This window comes from Xenopus laevis, chromosome 7L (assembly GCF_017654675.1).
Source record: "Xenopus laevis strain J_2021 chromosome 7L, Xenopus_laevis_v10.1, whole genome shotgun sequence".
Taxonomy (NCBI): Eukaryota; Metazoa; Chordata; class Amphibia; order Anura; family Pipidae; genus Xenopus; species Xenopus laevis.
The window spans coordinates 116,686,179-116,709,507 of NC_054383.1; the positions used below are offsets into that span (position 1 = coordinate 116,686,179).

General features: G+C 40.2%; 1 protein-coding gene across 1 annotated transcript; it reads right to left on the bottom strand.

Annotated features, from left to right (window-relative positions):
- Positions 1-7,389: 7,389 nt before the first annotated feature.
- XB5961731.L (provisional ortholog of insulin L homeolog) lies at positions 7,390-12,459 on the bottom strand. Its single transcript, XM_041569609.1, has 2 exons — positions 12,264-12,459; positions 7,390-8,070 (listed from the first exon to the last, which is right to left on the bottom strand). The coding sequence occupies exons 1-2, from the start codon at positions 12,424-12,426 to the stop codon at positions 7,931-7,933; spliced, it is 303 nt and encodes a 100-aa protein (XP_041425543.1). The 5' UTR covers positions 12,427-12,459; the 3' UTR covers positions 7,390-7,930.
- Positions 12,460-23,329: the final 10,870 nt, after the last annotated feature.

A 23,329-nucleotide genomic window follows, 5' to 3' on the forward strand; every position in this document is an offset into this window, starting at 1 on the left:
TTAGGGCTGTTCCAGTTCTATATTGCCAATTGGTGTCCTATAGTGTATTCTGTAATGCTGCTTATTCCCTCAAACATACTTCTGTCCTTTTTTATCAAAGTTCTCCTAATGATGCCATCAGCTAGTAATCCTGGTGCATTAAAGACATTTGGGAGGGGATGGGACAATGTGGCTTCTTGGTTGCACTCACAAAGTTGATCTTAACCTTGATTTGCCACTGGCATTCCTTAGACAAAAATGACCTTTTTAAAAAGGTGGCTAAAATTGCAATGAGCAACGGTCTGCCTCTGAATCACTGTGGTGGACTCTGAACCTTTAAGGCAGTGATGCCGAACCAAAGGCTCGTGAGTTATGTTGCTCACCAACCCATTGGATGTTACTTCCAGTGGCCTAAAAGCAGGAGCTTATTTTTGAATTCCAGGCTTGGAGGCAAGTTTTGGTTGTATAAAAACCAGGTGTACTGCCAAACAGTCTCCTGTAGGCTGCCAGTCCTCATAGGGCAACTGAATAGATAATCACAGCCCTTATTTGGCACCCCCAGGAACGTTTTGCTTGCTTGTGTTGCTCCCCAACTCTTTTTTTATATTTGGCTCACAGGTAAAAAAGATTGGCGACACCTGCTCTAGGGTTTCATTAACAATTGCTAAGTAACTTTTAGCAATCACAGTGATAAAGAAACCAGTTTAGGAGAAAGCTTCATGAGTTAGTGGTAAGAATGCCAGAAACTGCTGTATCAAGCTAATGAAAAAGCTAGCTGATAAAAAAAAGTCACCTGTAAATTCTCATCATAAACTGGTCAGAGAGAATTAAGGAAAATTTAGGGTAAGAACTGACTTCTTAGGAAGTCAGTAGTATTGCCATGGAACACCCAGGCCTGCATACTGGTAACATGGAAAACCAGAAGATGCAAACCTTACTTTTACCATACTTCTATGGCAGTTACTACTATTTAATGTATATACAGACCCGCACACAAACGATGTTTTGCAGTTAGGGAGCTTACCGCATTTATTACATCACCATAGTATCAAGCATCAAAATTTGGGGGGGGGGCACACTCCCTTCATCAGGATACAAAATGAAGTGCAAAAAACACCTTTATACACATAGATGTGGATAGATTCTGCCTCCCTTACCCATAGTCCTCAATTGTCCAATTAAACACATGATTGTAGTGCCGGTTTCATAGTGCATTGAAAATAACCAAAAGTCATTCACATACTAATCAAAATCTATATGAAAAATAAAGTATACTCACTGTTACTTTTAACTCTACTCATTATGTGATCCCCCCAGCATTTCTTATCTGTGCAGTGTAATTGGAACATAGGTGTGCGGTAAACCAATCGCAGTTACTACTATTTGCCATATTTATGCCACCACAGTAAATATTTTAGTTCGATTTATTAGAGGACCATTGATTATGAGACATAATATATATGTATGCACTGGAAAATGGCTGGCACTGGGGTTGAGTATTTAAAGTGCTATGGGGAGTCAGAAAAAGTAAAGGCTGGGGAAATTTTTACAATACTCTGACTTATAAGGGTCAGGTCACACAGGCAGATTCGGGGAGATTATTCCCCCGGTGACAAATCTTCTCTCTTCTTCGGGGCGACTAATCTCCCCGAATTGCCTTCCCCTGTCTTGCCGCCGGCTAAAATATAAATCACTGGCGGGATGGCACTTGGAGCGATTCTGAAGTCGTCTGAAGTTGCCTCACGAGGAAAGCCAAGGCCAAGGCAAGGGAGGCAGTTAGGGGAGATTAGTCACCCCGAAGAAGAGGAGATTTGTCACACAATAAACTATTATCCATAGTTTTTTTCCACCACTGGACCTTTTCAATTGTTTGGGTCCAGGGCATTGCCTTAGCCTAAAGCTGGCCCTGGAAGAGGAAGCAGTATGACTAGAAGACTCCTTCTGTTGGACAAAAATATAGTGAAAACAGTGGCACAATAAAGAAGCCCATATCAATTGACTGGTTAAAATGAAGTCAATATACAAAGCTGCCAAGATTACATGCCAGAATTTTTGTGCATCTGGTTTTGGTGACAAGCTGTATAAGCCCAGACCTAGGTGTAGGGGCCTATCGTATGAGGGTGGCAGCCTGCAAGGTATGAAGCCATTTTGGTTTATTTAAGCTGGCCAAACATACCAAGATTTGACTGAATCAAAGTTGATTTTGTCCCTACTCCCCAACCATGTATGGATGTATGGCAGGATGGAGGCTGGATTTGACAGACCATTTTACTATCCAACTCAGGGAATAATTTTCAGGTCTGTTGATCTGTTCAAACCAAAAATGTCATCTGCACTATGTTGGTGTATGAAGGGAGCGCAGTCAGATGAGGACGTGAAGATGAGCAGTTGCACCAAAATGATAGGACCCACATTTCACTTGCACACTGAACACTGAAAATTACACCAGACTAAAAAATATATGGCGCATCTGAGCCCAGTTTGTGACAAATCACATATGCAATTATGCAGTTGTGGCAGGCACTGTGTATTTGCATCAGATTCAGCATCCCTTTGCATCTGAAATGATGGTAGAATTCTGGGGGAAACACTGCATTGTGGTGAAAAAACATTATGATCACACTTGAAATTGCACTTTGCTCATTGAACTTGTGGGCGTAAATGAGCCCTAATAATCGCTCCCAATGGTAAATATTGTTTTTGCCTAGTACAGTTGTAATCTGTGTTATCGCCTTGTCTTGGCCTCCCATCCAAGAACAGATTTGTTAGGGTCCCCTGATGCTGTCTAAAGGACAAGTGGACTATTTCCTAGGTCAGCATTTATTATCATAGTTTAGCTTTTTATAAAGCATTGGGGAAGCTAGTTTTACTCAAATGGGTGTTTATACTATACAGTGGATAAAAACAATAGGGAATATGTGTAATTGGGCAGGCACAAATTCGAGGCAAATTCAGTGTCAGTTTATGTCTTCTTGTCTCCCTTTGTACCTTTCCCACAGTAGAAAATAAGCCCTAAACATGGTGCTGGTCACGTGCTGAAAACACAACATTGGGGACCAAAATGCCAACTCGATGCTAGCATTAAACATAAAATAATCATTGATTTCCCTAGATGACTAATTTTATGTTAGGTTGTTATACATTCATAATGTCATGTACAAAGTTGTTTTTTTTTCTTCCTCTACCTCCCCTAACAGTGAACTGATCCTTCATGTATTTCAGTCTCAGTAAGGGGCAATAACATCCCAGCCTGCCTGTGTGGTCTTGTGTAAAGATACGGTTGTTTGTCAGCTCCTGATTGGGGAAGAAGCCATTGGAACCTGCATTTGCTGCACCTGTTTGTGTAATTTCAAGCTGGGGGAGGCAAGAGAGAAGTGCTGGAATGAGACTGTCTCCCTTTCCCTTTCTGTTGACTTTATGGCTCAGGGCTAGGAGCTCTGACAATAAATTGCCCAAACAGGTTGCAGCTGGTCAGCGTTAAATAAACCAGGATAAACATTACCTTGCTTTTTTGGAGCAGGTCCTCCAGCGACTGCAGGGCTGGATTAAGTGCCAGGAGGATAGGACATTAGAACATTTGTCCTGGGCCCATAGTTTCAGTAATATTTGGGGGCTAATGAGCTTGCATTGACAATGGGCCCAATCTCTTCTAACTGTATAGCCCTGAGAGATTGTCCCTTACAATGTATAGGTAAAAGGGTGACATGATAAGGTTACAGTTTGAACGTAGCAGGAACCAGAAGTCTTCTTATTTTTATACACAAGGACATGGATGTCATCTGGCTTCAGGTTTCGGCTGAAATAAGACTCTCACTTGTCAAGCTGATATTTACTCTTGTCGACTTCTATACATGTATTTATATCTTTATTTATGTAGTGCTACTTGGTACCCAGGGGTGTATATTTATGCAGAATAGTTATAGTAAAAAACAGGGGGACAGACATTGCAATAACAATATCTAGCTGGACAGTAACAATAATACATAGTTCCGAATAATATTAGTATTAATATCTACTCTCTGCACTATTTGATTATATAAAGGATATTAAGGACAATGGTTAACAATTAGCCAGCCCCCTAACCACCACAGTTGGGTATATATATATATATATATATATATATATATATATATATATATATATATATATATATATATATATATATAATTATATATATATATAGAGAGAGAGAGAGAGAGAGAGAGAGAGAGCGACAGAGAGAATACAATATCTTTTTATTTATAGAGCCCATAAGCAAGTGCCCCTCGTGGCATGAAAGGCAGTGTTGGCCATGTCAATAAACCATTATATTTAATACAGGGGATCCTGCCCTACATTCCTTTATTGTGTCTGATATTCACAACAGTGGCAACATCTAGTATATTGCAGCTAGAACAAAAAGCAGATTAAAAGCAGTGCCATCTTAGACAGCTGCCAGCAACTTTTTGTAAATGCCTCCAGAACACGAAAGTCTTAATACATTGCAACCTTCTCATATGACAGTCCTAGAACACAAGGCAGTGAATGTTGTGCCAGCTTCATGTCCAGTGCCCCAGCACACATACAATCAAGAAAAAAGATGTCAAATAACAACCCTTCTGTCTTCATCATACTAAGAGTTAATTTAAAGGTCAACTACCCCCACCCCAAAGTTTTAACTCAAATCTTGGGGTTTACGGTTCCTACATTTTGTCAACACACCACCAGTAGGCTCATTAGATTATTTAGTTTACAATCTCAGCTTTACACAGACAACACCCAACTCCGTCTCTCTGCACCTGACCTATTACCCTCAGTTCAGTCTCAGGTTTCAGACAGTCGCATGGCAGTTAAATCCTGGACATTAGAGTGATGCCTGAAAGTGACCATGTCAAAGGCTGAGCCATCAAACCATCCAAAGACTGAGAATAACACATTTGCCTTCAGGAACTGCTTCACTTCAGCCTACATTAGCAGAGACAATCCACAATAATGATCAGAGCACCTTATCTGTAGACCAGTGATCCCCAATCAGTAGCTCGTGAGCAACTTGTTGCTCTCCAACCCTTTGGATGTTGCTCCCAGTGGCCGGAAAGCAGGAGCTTATTTTTAAATTCCAGGCTTGGAGGAAGTTTTGATGCATAAAAACCAGATACACTGCCAAACAGATCCTCAATGTAGGTTGACAATCCACATAGGGGCTACCAAATGGCCAATCACTGCACTTATTTGGCACCCCAAGAACATTGTTTATGCTAGTGTTGCTCCCCGACACCTTTTACTTCTGAATGTTGCTCATGGATTCAAAAGGTTGGGGATCCCTGCTGTAGACTGAGGGCATTTCTGAGCAGTTTCGGGAGCTCTCCTATAGGAGTGGCCAAGAAATGAAATGCACACCCATGGGGCAAACGGATGTTCCAAGGCTAACATTAATGCCCCGCTTTTTTAAACAGATTGTTCGACACTTTCAACCTGATATAAAACAAAATCCACCCTCTGTCTTGGCTCAATAGGGGGCATTTTGACTTCTGGGAATCTAAACTTGGGTTTGTCCAGGCAAAGGCCAAGATCTTCCCTGCTATGTAGAGTATAGATTAAGATTTTACCAAGGTTTTAAAACCAGGCACATACAATCCACACTTTATACTAATAATTAGCAATAATCATAACCCATTGCAGTCTGCAAAAAGCATTTCAACGAATCCCTAGGTAAAATATCTTAGGGAATGTAGCAAATGTATTAACTGATAATAGTCGAAAAGGAATGAAAATCAGTAAGAGTACAAGTTGGGGATGGGATCTGTTATCCAGAATGCTCAGGACCTGGGTTTTTCTGGATCTTCATACCTTAAGTCTACTAGAAAATCATTTAAACATTAAATAATCCCAATAGGCTGGATTTGCTTCCAATAAGTTCCAATAAGGATTAAGTATATCTTAGTTGGGATCAAGTATAAGTTACTGTTTTATTATTACAGAGAAAAAGGAAATCATTTAGAAAAAAACTGGATTATTTGGATAAAACTCGATTGGAGACGGTCTTCCCGTAATTCTCAACTTTCTAGATGACAGGTTTCCGGAGAACAGATCTTGCTTGAACGTTTATTCCTCAGTAAGAAACTCTATTTTATTTATTTTATTTCTAATTGTATAAGCAAATAAATGTGTAATTCATTTGTATTGTCTCAGACCTATTTTTAGGTAATTTTCTATCCAATTAAAGGAGAAATCAGAACTAATGAACAGTCTTAGATATTCTTATGGCATCCCACCCCTACCAAACTACTATGTGAAAAAATTTTTAAATTACTTTTATAAGGTGCAAAGTCACATCCACTGTTCCTAATGATCAAGGCTGCCATCTTGGATTTCATTAGCAATGAATTTAGCCAAACCCATCAACTGGATGCCCAAGCATGGAGCACTGCACAGTTGGAAGGGAATGGGATCAAGTGCAAGGTACTGTTTTATTATTACAGAGAAAAAGGGAATCATCTTTAAAAATTTGAATTATTTTATTAAAATAAGGTTTATGGGATAATGGATCTCATCCCTGTACTAGCAGCCCTTTTGAGGGGCTGGTTGTGAGTGTTGCCGTGTTTAGAGACCAGAGGGGGAGAGCAGCCAGCTTATCATAAGGGTGCATCAAACTGATATACAGCCCAGGCTGCATAGACAACAAAGCAGCAGAACCTGCACCTTTAATATACGGCACCACTTTGAACAAATGGTTTGGCAAACCTTGTGTGACCTAAGTTGCTCTTTCTCTCATTCTGCTAATGCTCTTTCCACTCACCATAAGGAGCATCAGCAGATGAATTGTTTAGTTTGAATAAACAAAAAGTAACCTGATGGAACCACAGGAGAGTGCCCCTAAAGTGCCTTCTTCAGAATTATTATTTATTAACATGTATTTTTAGAGCGCCAACATATTGCGAATAGTCCCTCTTCCTAAGAAGTTCAGGCAGAATGGCCAACTGCTATAAAGCTACTCAAACATATAAATATGAGAAATCCTTATCAAGGATTGGAGTGTGGCCAGGTGAGCATATGGGGTTCCAGGATCTCCGAGGGCAACTCTGGGGGTGCAGTGGAGTAACTATAATACAGCAGACACCGTGGTCGCGGGACAGTGGGGCCCGGGGGACAGGGGGCCCGGACCAAGGGGTCTGCTGAACTGAAGGGGCGGAGCTGATGGGACGGAACAGGAGAGCTTGATGTGTTATGACTGCTGAAAAAGAAGTAAGCAAGCAAGCGCATGCAGCTAAGCCGGGCCCCCTGAAGATTTTTTTGCATCGGGCCCGGTTAGCTGTAGTTACACCATGGTGGGGGTGCCTACTGATAGTACGGCACTACAAAGATTTGTAGTAACAACACAGAAACAAACTTTCCATCTCAAAACACAGAAAAATGACAAAAGTCCACCTAAAGTCTGCTTTAAATCATTTAATATTCACAAATGTAACAGAAAATTATGTTACAGTACAGTACAGTATTAATAACATTAACTAATAGGCTAATAACATGCCAGTAATTTTCTACTGGCTGATGAATGTGTAATATTGTCCATGTTCCCTTCCGTTGGTGGCAACTGTCAGCCAGCTCTCATAAAGAAGAGATGCATTTTTGGGTTGAAATTGCCCCTTTAGTAGGCCAATCCAGTCCTGTAAACAACAGGTAGCACAGCAAGGTGTCTGCCATCAACCTTAGAGTCTCTCCAGCTTTCTTTTCTGTGTTGTTTTTTAGCCTTGAAGATAACAGAAACATCTTACATTCCATAAAAACACCTTGGGCACAATTGCTGGACGCCTTTGTCAACAAGTGGGCAAACACAAAGCCTAAAGCTCAGGTGTGAAAACAAAGTGATCACTCAGAGCTGTCAGTGGCTTGTGTTACTGGTTTATTCTCCAGTGCAGTTTGCCTTTCAGCACAATGGAGGCTGGTTGCCTTGTCACTTCTTTCTGTACCAGTGTTATCGATTACAGTAATGCTCCAGGTCATAATAAGTGCAGGTACGGTAACAGCACTTTTCCACTATGCCCAGCTTCTTGTTGTTCATCTGTGAGGCGCGTTCTAGAAAGGTCCTCAGGCGGCTTGTGTGCACATATAAACCTGTGGGTTAAATAGGAGAAAAGAACGCGTCACAAATAAGATAAGAAAAGATTTATGATTGTCAGACTGGGGGCCCACAAAGATATTTACAAAAAGAGCTGCTTGCACAAAACTATAGACAAACACTTCTTGAAAAGAGAACCGAATCAGCAGCCATTGTGAAAGTAACTGTTACAATAAAATATGTTAAATATGGCACTCAAGGGGCAGTTTCAACAGAGTGTTCTGCAGTTTCTATTGGATTCCAGAGTGTTTAAAAATGTCATTGATGCCTCATCATGGAGATGAAGCATCAGCAGATCCAGATTCAGATCTGCTCATCAGATTATGAAAAAGATTTATAATTTTTGTTCATCTATATGGCCAGTTCCGTATGGCTGCTTGTACAGCTGTGTCTCTGCAAATGACTCCGCTCATCTCCTAATATTAGTCCATTTATTTGACTACTGTTCTTTCTTTCCTTCTTGCACCCTCCCTTGCCACTTCCTATTCAGTGCTGGCTCCTACATCTCCTTTCTTTTACTTGGCATTTTCTTGCTAAACACTACAATTTGGGACCTGTTATCCAGAATGCCCAGAACCTGGATCTTTCAGGATAAGAGGTCTTTCTGTAATTTAGATATCCATACCTCAAGTCTACTAAAAAAAAAAAATAATTTAAACATTGGATAAACCCAATAGAATTGTTTTTGTCTCCAATATGATATGAATTTTATCATAGATAGGATTACGTACAAGCTACTGTTTTACAATTATAGAGAAAAGGGAAAGTTCAACGTTTGAATTGTTTAATTAAAATGGAGTCTATGGGAGATGGCCTTCACATAATTCGTAGATTTCTGGATAATGGGTTTCCAGATAATGGATCCTATACCTGTACTTATTTTACTTGCGCTGTCCTGCTCATAGCTATATGTTATATGTTACTTGTATCTCCATTTATATATATATATATATATATATATATATATATATATATATCTTACTCTATTTCTGTTCCTTTTTCCTCTTGTCTCCCAAAATCCTCATCTGTACTGAAGTGTATGGATTTTATGGATTTAGACATAGACAGGACTATTTACCTGTTTTATTTAAGCAGTCACTTCTAGTGAGATAAGCAAAGTTTTTTTTAGAAGATAAATAACTAAAAATGATTAACTAAAACTAAAAACTAAAAATGTGTCTAAGGCAGAGGAGAATTACAGGGAATGTGTGCCCCCTACTGGTTTAACAATGCATCTCATGTAGTGACTCAAACCCAATTCTCATGGATGTGGGGTTAAAAAGATACCTGTGTCAATATTCTTTTGATAATCAAGTTTGTGATGGACAAAGCTTTCTTTTGTGTGCCTAAAGATATTGATTATGCTTACAAAAATGCTAAGGATGTAACTAAACTACATACACCTGAGGCATGGAATCTAACAGAGCCCAGGTAGAAGGCTAGAGATGCCTCCAGAGTTTTAGATTCTGAACTGTACTCATGATAAATGGGGTCAGATGCCCGTGTGGTAGTGGAATATATTCAGGGCCGGCCTTACGCCTATTGGACCAATTGGACCCAATAGGGCCCCGCACCACAGGGCAGCACAGATAATATTTCCCTCAGCACATGATGCTGCCTGACCTGCCCCCAACTTTGAGAGTCCAGCCCATCCCCAAATCCATAGGTCCAGCCCACCCTCAACTCTGATAGCCAGCCTCTCCCCCAACTCCATAGGTCTAGCCTGCCCCCAAATCTCATAGGCCCAGCTTTCCTCCAACCTTGATAGGCCCTGCCTGCCCCCAATCCAACCAAGCCTGCTCCCAAACTGAATCGGCCCAGCCTGCCCCAAACTAATTGGCCCACTCCACTCTCCTATTTCCTACCTCTCTCTCTCTCTTACCCTGTGTGCCCCTATTATGTGCCCCTATTTCATCCCTCTCACTCTCTTACCTTGCCTGCCCCATTCCTTTCTATTTTGTGCCTGTATGCACTTATTTTCCTAAATACTTGGTGTGTCAGTAGCCAGAAACACTTTGTCTAGGGGCCCCGCCAACATGGTCCCAATTGGGCCCCACATTTGATAGGATCAGCCCTGAATATATTCGCATGAAAACATGGAAGAAGACATTTTCCTAAAGTGGATTAGGAATTGCATAAATGTGTTTTACATGCAGTGATCACCATCCTCTGTATTAAAAGTTATTTTCAGGAGGTTTGTCCATGGGAGAGAGAATCTTCAGGTGGAACAAGGCACTACGCCTGGCATTGCCCTAAGTTTGTACTAGGTAATCCAGTCTTCCCTTGCCACTTTCTTCCAGCAGGTAATAATTGCTGTCTGAGTGTTAATGATGTGTGATGTGCCTCATGCCATCAAAGCCAGATTCATCAATAAAATCTGCTCCATATGTACCAATGCAATGGAATAGGATGAGTGAATCTCATTTGGACTACCCCAGCGTGCAGTTGGCTTGTGAAATCACTGCAGTAGAAGAATCAACTGTGCAGCACCATGGACAAGGAAACTTTCCTAAATGCAGCATTTTTCTTCAAGGGGAATTAACACCTCTGCAGCTCACAGATATCAACTCAGGGCCGTAACTAGGGGTAGGCAGAAGAGGCAGCTGTTAGGGTGCAATCATAGGGGGGTGCTAGGCAGCTACCTCTAAAAATGTCTTCTGCCTACCCCCAATCCCTTCCCAACTTAGTCTTTCCCCTTCCTTCCCTCCTGACACCCACACCTCTCCTTCGTCCCTCCGTCACTCACCCCTCCGTCGTACGTGCATGCGCACACGCCCAGGCCCTGTATCAACTCAATGACTCACATACCCTTTAAAAGAGCAGGACACTAGTTTGAGGGAAATGTAGGCTTATCTTGGCAGTCTCCAGGAAATAATAACCAGCTCAATATTCCTTGTGTGCTCTGGCCCATGAAATGTTGGCTTTCAAGGAACTGTTCAGTGTAAAAATAAAAACTGGGTAAATAGATAACAATAAAATATAACAACACTTAGGAATAAAGTAGTCCTTTAGAGAGACTCTCTCCTGCTGTTCCTTTTCAGTCTCTCAACTGCATAAAAAAATAATATTGTGTATAAATCAAAAACAGGAAATATGGTGTAGTATTTCTGATTCTTTCTGGAGCACCCGTTGTTCGGAAAGGCAAAGCAAGTTCTTATGTGGGTTTCCCTTTAAACCAAACTTTCTTCCGGTGCCATGTATACTTAGGTTTAACAACCTTCATCAACTTTGGCTACAATGCCTACTTACAAGATGGCAGTAGGATTATCACGTGTAAATAGATAGTCTGGGCAAAATAAAAAATGTTTCTAATATAGTTAGTTAGCAAAAAATGTAATGTATAAAGGCTGGAGTGATTTGATGTATAACAGAACAGAACACTACTCCCTGCTTTGCAGCTCTCTAACTCTGACTTAATGTGGCCATACACGGAGAGATCCGCTCGTTTGGCGATGTCGCCAAACGAGCGGATCTCTCCCTGATATGCCCACCTTGAGGTGGGCAATATCGGGCTGATCCGATCGTGGGCCCTAGGGCCCAACAATCTGATTCTAACAAATGGTAATGAGCGGTCGGATCGCGGGACCGCATCAACGAACAGATGCAGCCGGGATTTTTAGTCCCATCCAATAGAGATTTGGCCAACTTTCGGCCAGATTTCGATCGGGGAAGCCCGTCGGGGGGCCCCCTATACACAGGCCAAGAAGCTGCCGACTCGGTCTGTCGGCAGCTTTTATCGGCCCGTGTATGGCCACCTTTAGTCAGCGACTTGAAGGTGGGCCACATGGGACATAACTGTTCCATCACTCTAGCCTTTATACATTACATTTTTGGCTAACTAACTATATTAGAAACATTTTTTATTTTGAACAGTCTATTTACCCAGTTTTTATTTTTACACTGAACAATTCCTTTTCCAATTCCATTTGTTTGCTGCTGACCGTTATTCCAAACTTGTGCGGGACATCATCATTTCAGTTTGGCCTCTCCTTCTTGGGTTACTTTCCTGGTGCCACACAGGATGGTGATGTTCATCCACAGGACACTCAGATGAGGGCAGATGTATTTAAATGGTTATATCATAGTAGATGAAATATTCTTGGGATCCCTCTCTTCTACCCCAGCCCTTGGTTAGACATGACCAGAGGTTTGGCAGTGATATATGACAAGAAATGAAGTGGATATTTACCTTTTTGAGGACTGTAGTAAAATCCTCTGCCTTCACACACCAAGAGCAGAGCCTCCACCAAGTGTAAACCACAAAGACGGTGAACGCTGGCCTCGTGAGTGTCCATTAGGTGAGACAGGAGTATCAAAACCACTAGAGCCTTTGCCCAATCACCTTGTGCCATATTCCAGAAGTACACACTGTATATGTGCTTCACCTGCAAATTTTGGAGAATGCAAGTGTTTTGAATTCATACACACAGCCATGTTGCATTTTAACACACTATAAAGGCAGGCAGATGTCATCAGGTTCAGACTGGGATTATTAATAAGCCCTGGCAGTACAATTGGGCCCAAACAGCCCCACAGGACCTATAAAAAGTTACTTTCTATGACATCTTACAGCAGCCACTCTGCAGCCATTCACAGATTGTCAGTTCAAGCCTATATGTCGCCAACTGTAAATGTATACGCAGGCTTAGCTACAATATTAAAGGACCATTAACACCAGAAATGCATTTTTTGGCATTCATGTATACTTTACTTTTCTTTTTTTTTTTAAATTGTATTTGTTAATACTTCTACAGGTATAGGATCTGTTAGCCGGAAACCCTGTCTACCATAAACTCCATTTTATCCAAATAATCCAAATCTTTAAAAAGGATTTCCTTTTTCTCTGTAATAATAAAACAGTACCTTGTACTTGATCCCAACTAAGATATAATTAATCCTTGTTAGAAGCAGAACCAGCCTATTGGGTTTATTTAAACATGATGATAGCAGAGTTAATTTCTGTAGATCCAAATCCGTTATCCAGGTCCCGAGCATTCTGGATAACAGGTCCCATACCTGTAGTTTTTTTTCTTTTGGGTTACATCATGATATTGTATTTGAGCACAAGTAATGGAGAGGTAGAGTATGGCACCTTGCTCAGCAAGCAGTATCCCAGGCTGATAAATTTTTCAAAGAAAGGGAGCACCAGCCCAGGTAACTAGTAAGTGACTAGAATCACTTCCAGTATATTTACCTTTCCTTCTCTTTTAACAGGCACTGATTAAATTACAATCGATGGACGTGTGTCTTTCATTAATATCTGCAACTATAAAACTATGGCTGTGATTTTTGGAAATACAGGCGCCAAGACAGAATGGCTGAAATCTGAAATAAAACCTAAAGCAAAGAAACCAATGGTGCCCAATGTCAATGTACTATTCCTGGTTTTTGACTCTCTGTTCCTGGAATTGTTTCCTTACAAATTTACCCTGAAAGTGAGCAGAATGGCCTAGCATACTTGCCCACAAATTTAAATGCACATTTATATATGCTGCCAAGTTCATAGAAACTACAACCTATAATATATATGCATGCGTTGCCGTTAAAACTTTATATTGCTACATTAAATAACAGCACTTGATTAATAAAAAAAATCTATTTGTTTTTATGCCATATTTCCACAGTTTATAGAAGCTTACTTGTCCCCTCAAGGCAAATCACTTAGGTAAGTCCTGAACATTGGCAACAATCTGCTTCTCAATCTGTGTAACCTAGAGGCAGCCTACATACCTTAATTAATGGACCCAGTATGGGTGGGATGCTAGAAGCTGCAGGCTGGTTAGCTTACAACCCATTCCAATAAGTCACCAGCATATCCTAATGAACATGCAATAAAATAAAACGAGGTCTTACCAGTTATTTGGGGAGAATTCCAGTTCCTATTCTGCCTTGAACACTAATGGGTAGAAAGTAGAGTGCTCTTATACAGAGTTCCATCCCACTGCTACGAATATGAATGCAATATATAACAAGAGAAAGAGGGTCTTGCCTTTATGGTAATTGGGGAGGGGGGTGGGGGAGTTGTCCAGCATTGTACTACTTAGAAAATCATTTACAAAAGAATGGCCTTAACTGGAATGCTTTTATGTCTTTCTTTCCACCTCTTAAGGTGGCCATACACGGCCGATAAAAGCTGCCGACAGACCGTGTCGGCAGCTTATTGGCCCGTGTATGGGGCCCCACGACGGGCTTCACCGATCGAGATCTGGCCGAAAGTTGGCCAGATCTCGATCGGATGGGACAGAAAATCCTGTTGGATCGCGGCCGCATCTATTCGTTGATGCGGTCCCGCGATCCGACCGCCCACAGGCCCACGATCGGATCAGCCGATATTGCCCACCTCAAGGTGGGCATATCGGAGGGAGATCCGCTCGTTTGGCGACATCGCCAAACGAGCGGATCTCTCTATGTATGGGCACCTTTAGTTGCTCAGCGACAAATCGTCTCTTCTTTGACGACTTATCTTCCCAAACTGCCTTCCCGCCTGCAAGAATCGGAATCGCCGACAGGATGGCACTCGGATCGCTTTGTTTTATGAAGTTGGCCAAATCGAAATCACCGGCGGGATGGCAATCGGAGAGTTTCGTTTTCTTAAGTAGTCTGTGATTTGGATTCTAGCCGAGGGGAGATTAATCGCCCGAAAAAAAGAGGCCATTTGTCGCTGGGCGTCTAAATCTCCAGAGTCTAAATCTCCCCGAATCTCCACGTATCTCTGCCCTTACAGACCTCAACATCAGTTATGTTCTCTGTAAGAAATATTTGGCAGATATCACAAAATAGAAATGGAAAAACAATACTAAGATTGGGTTGTTACCATTTATTAAGGATGTAAATAAAATAGCATTATAAACATAATTCATAATTTCCTTCATGGGAAGGATAAGATATTCATTCTCACTTCTGTCCAGAGCTAGCCAACGTGCTCTCCTTTCTGTAGGTTCCCTCCAATAGAACATAATGCTACCGCCTCACCCCGAGTTAAGTCTGGGAGTTTAATTTACAGCAATTTTTTCACAAGTGTAAATTTTCCTGAAATTATGTTATTTTGTTTTTTAATTTTACCCAGAGTTCTCTGCCTAAAATGGCTTTGCTGCCCTGAAGTGGAGTAAATCATCTTATCCTTATGCCAAAACTGTAGCTTGATTTTCACCCTTCCACAAAAAGGTTAATTCCAATACTTTTGTTAGAGCACTTCCTGGCTGTACAAAGAGTAATGATATTGGTGGGTGAGCAGATAAATTAAAACAATTATTTATCCATGCACTGAAGAGCTATAAATGCACCATTGTCCTGTTCTTCCTTGATTGACTGTAAAACAACAGAGGGTTTGTTGTTTAATGATTTATGGCAGATTAGAGACACAGAACATCAAGGTGCTCGTGATGAGTTGGGTATGAAGTGAGGAAACAATCAGATAATGATTTCCTTGCATTTGATCTAACATAGCTTGGGAGATAATTTTGCATTGTGTTTCTGTAGGGCCCTTAAACCATTGTAACCCACTGTATTCCCATTGTGATGTTATTTGCATATAAACAGAATGCTCCAAAAAGGCTTCAGGGAGATGATTAGAATTAGAAACCCTTTAACAGTATTATCATTGAGTCAAAGGTCATTGGCATTCACCCAGGGTGGAGCAATTGTCACCTGAAAGCACAAGTGTGTGCCCATGTGCTTCCTGTCCATGTTGCCCCTTTATTATTTATTTATTATTTTATTGAACAATGCAAAGAGATTTTCCAGCAGCTCCTGGCATTTCCATTGAATTTATTTACACCAATAAACTTGTGGCAATCAAAATGATCTGTGCCTTAGAACAATTAGATAATTAGAACACATTCATTAAAGGGGTGGTTCGCCTTAAAGTTAACTTTAAAGGAAAACTATACCCCCAAAATGAATACTTAAGCAACAGATAGTTTATATCAAATTGAATGACATATTAAAGAATCTTACCAAACTGGAATATATATTTACTGTACATAAATATTGCCCTTTTACATCTATTTCCTTGAACCACCATTTCGTGACCCTATCTGTGCTGCCTCAGAGATCACCTGACCAGAAATACTACAACACTAACTGTAACAGGAAGAAGTGAGGAAGCAAAAGGCAGAACTCTGTCTGTTAATTGGCTCATGTGACCTTACATGTGGTTTGTATGTGTGCACAGTGAATCTTACGATCTCAGGGGGCGGCCCTTATTTTTTAAAATGGCAATTTTCTATTTAGGATTACCCAATGGCACATACTACTAAAAAGGTATATTATTATGATAATGGTTCATTTACATGAAGCAGGGTTTTACACATGAGCTGTTTTACTCAGTATCTTTTAATAGAGACCTACATTGTTTGGGGGGTATAGTTTTCCTTTAACGGTTGGGGCAGACGAGTAGGTTTGGGAGATTTAGTCGCCTGGCGACTAATCGCCTCTTCTGCGTGGCGACAATCTCCCCGAACTGCCTTCTGTTTGCCTTCCGTATGCTTGAATGAAGAATCGCCTGCACTAATGCACTCGCGGTGCTTTGATTTCCGAAGTCGCCTCACGAGGAAACTTCGGGTGACTTCGGAAATCGAATCGGCGCGAGTGTTTTAGCACAGGCCATTCTTTATTCAAGTATACGGAAGGCAGATGGAAGGCAGTTCGGGGAGATTGTCGCCACGTAGAAGAGGCGATTAGTCGCCGAATCTGCTCGTCTGCCCCAACCATTAGTTTGTTATAAAAAGACAGATTCTAAGCAACTTTTCTTCATTTTTTTTAATAGTTTTTTCAATTATTTGCCTTCTTCTTCTGACTCTCTCCAGCTTTCAAATGGGGACACTGACCCCACCTAAAAAGAAATTCTCTGTAAGGCTACACATTTAGGGGCAGATCTATAAAAGTTCGAGTTGTGTATTCCATTACAATTCGAGTTTATTTTTTTTTGTCACAATTCACATTTTTGGATTAAAAAAAATTTTTTTTTCGAGATTTATTATACCAAGACCCTGGAAATTGCTTGAATGCAAAAATACACCATCTAAAACCAGTCAAGCACATGCAGGAGTCAATGGCAGAGGTCCCTTGAACCATTTGAAGATGTTAATAGTCTTTATGATGTTCTAGTTTTTATGAGGGTTGTGACTGAAAGCTCAATCAATTCGAGCGATTCCAGTTTTTCCTGCTGAAAACTCAATCAATTCGAGTTTTCAGATTCTTAACCCCGAACCCGCTGATTCGAGTTTTTCCCATTTGAGTTTTCTTTATTTTTTGTTTTCTTTTAAATTAGAAACCATTCGAGTTGTGAGTTCATTGGAAGTATATAAAACTCTAAAATTTGACCGTTGATAAATAACCCCCTTAATGTTTTTGCTACTTTTAATTACCCTACTATTTCATATTCCAGCCTCCCATTCAAATCAACGCATGTTGCTAGGCTAATTAGTACCCTAGCATTTTGCTTTTGTAAGTAATAGTTACTTGAAGTTCCTAAACCTGTTTTGCCCACCTGACAATTCTCAACTTGTCAGACTCTCGCTAGACAAATATGGCAGCCCCTCATAGGGAAAAAAAGTAATGTAAAAGCATCAGGCAGATACTTTTATGGCAAAATTATAAATAGCATTCAAAGATAATGTTATGATAGATATTAAAAAAGTTTCTTTTCTGGTGTCAGTATTTCTTTAACTCAAAGGTGAACACCCGCTTTAATGCCAATTAACTTATGTGAATGGACGTGTAAAGAAATACAGTGGGTACAATCCTAAGTAAAAGTTTCTGAAAGTTCTCTGGAGTTTGTGTAAATTGTGAAATTGGATGATACAGCCAATTGCCATGAACCTTCCCAAGATGTCAGCAGTGATGTCCAATGCCCGCTCTCCGGTGTGGGCACCAGATGCTGATGTAGCCAGCTGCTAAACTACTTCTACTGGAATCCTGGGAGACACATCTATGATACAGAAGTTACTTCTGACAGTCCTAGAACTTTACCCTTAGGCCACATGGGTATATAGGTTGCACTTTGTATTGCAGTTAGGGAAAAGATATTAGTGTTTCATTGCAGATAGTTTCCAATGGGACATAGTGCCAATTCAAATGCTATATGTGTCTTATTGAGACACAGTTTGTTTTCTGTAAAATATTGTGTATTCAGTGATTCCAGTATCTCACAACAATAGAAACAGATGGGTGGGGCAATATGGTCGTTTGATGGGCCAAGCCGCTGCCTCTTTGCTTAGCCCTACAAAGTTTGTGCAGAACGTGCCAATGCTCATGATTAATATGCACTCCTCCCGTGTATTTGCTCCCACCCATGTAATTAACATTCACCCACACATGTGAATAGCATAATGCAAAGCAATCAATGTATTTCCAACTGCATTTTGGGTATGATTTACAATCCCTAGTATCATATACTGTATAACACTAGTCATGTTTCATGCTGATGTTTGGTTTTAAACTGATTAAAAAGTGTTGTATCAATAGATGAAATTCTATTTTGTCATCTGGGCCCCTTATAAGATATGTGGAGGTGGGTCCTTAGATGATTGGTTAAAAATGCCTTGCGACTATACAATGCCTATGTTTAACCAACAATGATCCTGGTTGGGATGAAACATTGGACTTTTGGTGCTCATGCCGGAGGAAATAAAGGGGCAGAAATTTACGGGCATAATTATCAAAGGTCGAAGTTAAAAAAACTTCAACTTCGAAATCAAAAAGACCAACCGAAAGGAGGTCGAAGTTTTTTGGGGTCGAATGGGGTCGAATCGTACGATCGTGCTTCAATCGTACTTCTATTCGAAGTTTTTTTAACTTCGACCTTCGATCTCCCAAACTCCCCCAATTGCCTCCATACAGTTTCTAGGAGGTCCCCCATAGGCTAAAACAGCACTTTGGCAGCTTTTAGGTGGCGAATGGTCGAAGTCTAAGTTTTAAAGAGACAGTACTTCAAAAAAATTCGAAACTTCACCTTGAGCCAAAAAAAAAATCTATTTTTCAGGGTAAAAAAACATACTCAGATGTTTCGAGATTTTTATACATATTATACATTTTGCTGGAAACAACTTGAGCACATTCTGATGAACCAACACATGTTGTTCTTCATATCATCTATAATAAAATTTGCAGACAAAATCTTATAAAATATATTTATAGTGAAACATAAATACAGGTATGGGACCTGTTATGCAGAATGCTCAGATAATGGATCTTTCCGTAATTTAAATCTTCATGCCTTACAAGAAAATCATGTAAACATGAAATAAACCCAATATCCTGGTTTTGCTTCCAATAAGGATTAATTATATCTTAGTTGGGATCAAGTACAAGCTACTGTTTTATTAATACATCATTACATCTACTTCCACCTGGCAGGTTATAGGCGTTCACTCTTTTATAGTGATGTGCACCATAGAAAACCAGAACAATGATTGTATTTTGTAGCCAGCTGCTAGTAGTATTTGTGTCTTTCTTTTACCCTTGGTGCATTACTCTGCCTTTATCTGTGCCGATTTTTTATGGAAAAGAAAAGTTAGCAAAAGAAAAGTTTTTTTGGTACCTTTTTGGCCTTACAAATCTGAGAGCAAATAGGGTTCAGACACTGGTCTCAGATTCAAATCAGTGCATGGTTGCTAGGGTAATTTGGACCCTATCAACAAGATTGCTGAAATTGTAAACTGGAGAGCTGCTGAATAAGCAGCTAAATAAATAAAAACTAAAAAGTAATACAAAATAATACAGGACCAGTGTCCTGTCCAATCAGATACATGGTACAAAGATCCACGTGTTACCTGAGCACTCATATGGCTTTCTTTGGGGAAGTACATATTTTATTTTTGGGCTGCATTTATGGTTTCCCATACAAACAGCAGGTGGTGCTAGTGGCTTGAGATTAAAATTCATCCGTTGCCCGTAGGCTTATGCAATACCTACTTCCACCTGGCAGGATATAGACGTTCACTCTTTTATAGTGATGTGCACCATAGAAAACCAGAACAATGATTGTATTTTGTAGCCAGCTGCTAGTAGCATTTGTGTCTTTCTTTTACCCTTGGTGCATCACTCTGCCTTTATCTGTGCCAATTTTTTTATGGAAAAGAAAAGTTAGCAACTGCTTCTATATATTGCCCCTTTTATATGGTACAAATAATACAGCAGATCCTGTGACTGAAGAATGGTTTGAGGGAAAGGGGGCTCGGTGAAGACCCTGCCACAAGCCCTGACCCCAGATGCATTCACCCTCCTGCCTGCACCCTCCTTTTTTTACCTGCAAACTCCAGGTGTGCCCAGCAGGGATGGTAAGACAAAGTGGGTGGTAGTCAGAGGTCTCAAAAGTAACCTTGACACTGAGGGGGGCTCCACATTTCTTTTAGCAGGGGGCATGGTGCACAACTGGTTCATGACCTCACCAAACTAAGAAGGAAAAGAAAAAGAGACAATATGAGCAGCAAGTAGTTTACTAGAAACTAAGAGCAAATTACTGGTAAAAATGGGAAGAACTTCTGTTTCGTTTTTTTGGTACCTTTTTGGCCTTACAAAACCGAGAGCAAATAGGGTTCAGAAGTAGAGTAAATGTGAAATGTTATTGATAGCAGTTATTCTCTGCACTGCTGATTCTAACTACATAAATAATATAGCAGCAGTCAGCTCGCCTCCAGCCAAGACTCTAAAGCTGGCCATAGACACAAAGATAAGATCGTACGAATCAAGGATTCGTACAATTTTCGGACCGCGTGTGAAGAGTCCCAACATTTTTTGTGCTGCGGAGATCAGTCGTTTGGTCGATCGGACAGGTTAAAAGATTTCTTTTGGCTGTGGGTAATATTTCTGCGTGTATTGCCGATCGTACGATTTTCAGAGGGAGACTGTCACTAGCTTTGGTCAAACATAACTTTCGTACGATTGCTGTCAGGGGCAGAACATCGGCTGATCTGTTCTTTTGTACTTTATTTGATCGGAATGGTTAGTGGCAGGTCGGGAGATGGGAAAGTCCGATGGCACGAATCTTTGCGTCTATGGTCAGCTTAAAGGTGACCATAGACACACAGATAATATCAAATGAAACAAATTTTCATATGATTTTCAGTGCATGTATGATTGGAGACAAGACAGAAGACTTGGCTCGTCAATGGGGCCGGCCAGAAAATTTGGATCTGGCGCTTTTGAAGGCACCCGAACATCGGCCATTGTTAGTTCTGAATTGTCAGATACAGGTAGAATTCTTTTGTTTCTATTTTTATATCTGACGATCCAGCTCTACACGTGTGTATTGAAACAAACAAACTTTCTCGGAAAGATCTTTTCCAGGAAAGATCGTAATTGTAACGTCTATGGCCACCTATATTCTGTGATTTAAAAAATGCATGAAAAAGCTGTATGCGAGGCATTGCGGGAAATAGAAAAAAATAAATAAAAATAACCGAGCACCAGCTGAGATAATATAAGAGATGATTGCTCAAATATTTCCTCTTAAGCTCCCCATAGACGCAAAGATTTTTCTTGCCGAACGACCGATTTTAGTGAAGTCCGACCAATCCTTCGAAATTATCGCGCGGTTAGTGGGTTTTGAACGATCGTACACCTTACGATTTTTTGGCCGACATCTGTCAGAAAATTGATCGGCCAGGTTAAAAAATCTTTATTGGTCCCAGTGCAATCTATCTGTGTTTGCAGGGAGAAGCAGGCAGCTCCCCTTTGTTTTCCTGACAATGTCGCCTGAAATGGCCTTTTAAGTTGATGGACAATTCGTACGATCGTACGATCGTTTCGAGATAATCGTGGTCTCACAATGACGATCGGATCTTTTAAAAATCTATGGCCAGCTTTATTTCAGGGACAGATTGGGGAACAGACAGATAGACACACTATAATGGTATTATATCTGCTGAATATTGTACCTCCTGCTCCATGGGTATATAATCCCTTTAACTGTGAGGTATTGATATACTGGCTACAAGAGGCCTGTCTATCAAAGGTCGAATTTCGAAATCATGTAAGTTTTTTTTTTTAACTCTAATAAATTCAAATATACTGAAAATTCGATTGGGAGGTTAAGAAAAATATCAAATATCTAAAACTTGAACGAATATTACCGACCCAACAACTTTAATCGAATTCTAATCAAATTTGGATCAGCAAGAATCGAGTTTTTTCTCTGAAAAAAACTAGAATGTCATTAACATCTTCAAATGGGTCACTGGACCTCTCCCATTGACTTATACATGAACTCGGTAGGTTTTAAGTGGCGAATAGTCAAATTCGGCATAGGTATAGGTTTGATAAATCACGAAATTCGAATCGAGTTTGGATAATTCACAATTCGAATTTACTATTCAACCCTTAATAAATCTGCCGTGTATATATGGGTTAATATATGCAGGGAAAATTAAAGGGGCTGTTCACCTATAAATTCATTTTGTAGGATGTAGGGAATGATATTCTGAGACAATTTGTGGTGGGTTTTAATTTTTTATTATTTGTGGGTTTTGAGTTATTTCACTCCTTATTCTGCAGCAATTTCAGCAATCTGGTTGCTAGGATCCAAATTACCCTAGCAACCATGTATTGATTTTAATAAGACACTGGAATGGGCATAGGAGAGGGCCTGTATAGAAATATAAGTGATAAGAAGTAACAATAACTTTACTTGTACATTTGTAGCCTTACAGAGCATTTCTTTTAAATGGGGTCAGTGACCCTCATTTTAATGTTGGAAAGAGTCAGAAGATGAAGGCAAATAATTGAAAAACTATTAAAAAAGGAAAAAATAAGACCAATTGAAAAAAATACTTAGAATTAGCCATTCAGTTACATACTAAGGGGGATGATATCACTCTAACTTGCAGTACAGCAGTAAAGAGTGATTGAAGTTTATCAGAGCACAAGTCACATGACCGGGGGCAGCTGGGAAATTGACAATATGTCTAGCCCCATGTCAGATTTCAAAATTGAATATAAAAAAATCTGTTTGCTCTTTTGAGAAATGGATTTCAGTGCAGAATTCTGCTGGAGCAGCACTATTAACTGATTTTTTTTTTTTTCCCCATGACAGTATCCCTTTAAACCTGCATCCACCATAACTGGATACTGTCATGGGAAAACATGTTTTTTTTCAAAACGCATCAGTTAATAGTGCTCCTTCATAGTTACATAGTTAAATTGGGTTGAAAAAAGACAAAGTCCATCAAGTTCAACCCCTCCAAATGAAAACCCAGCATCCATACATACACCCCTCCCTACTTTTAATTAAATTCTATATACCCATACCTATAC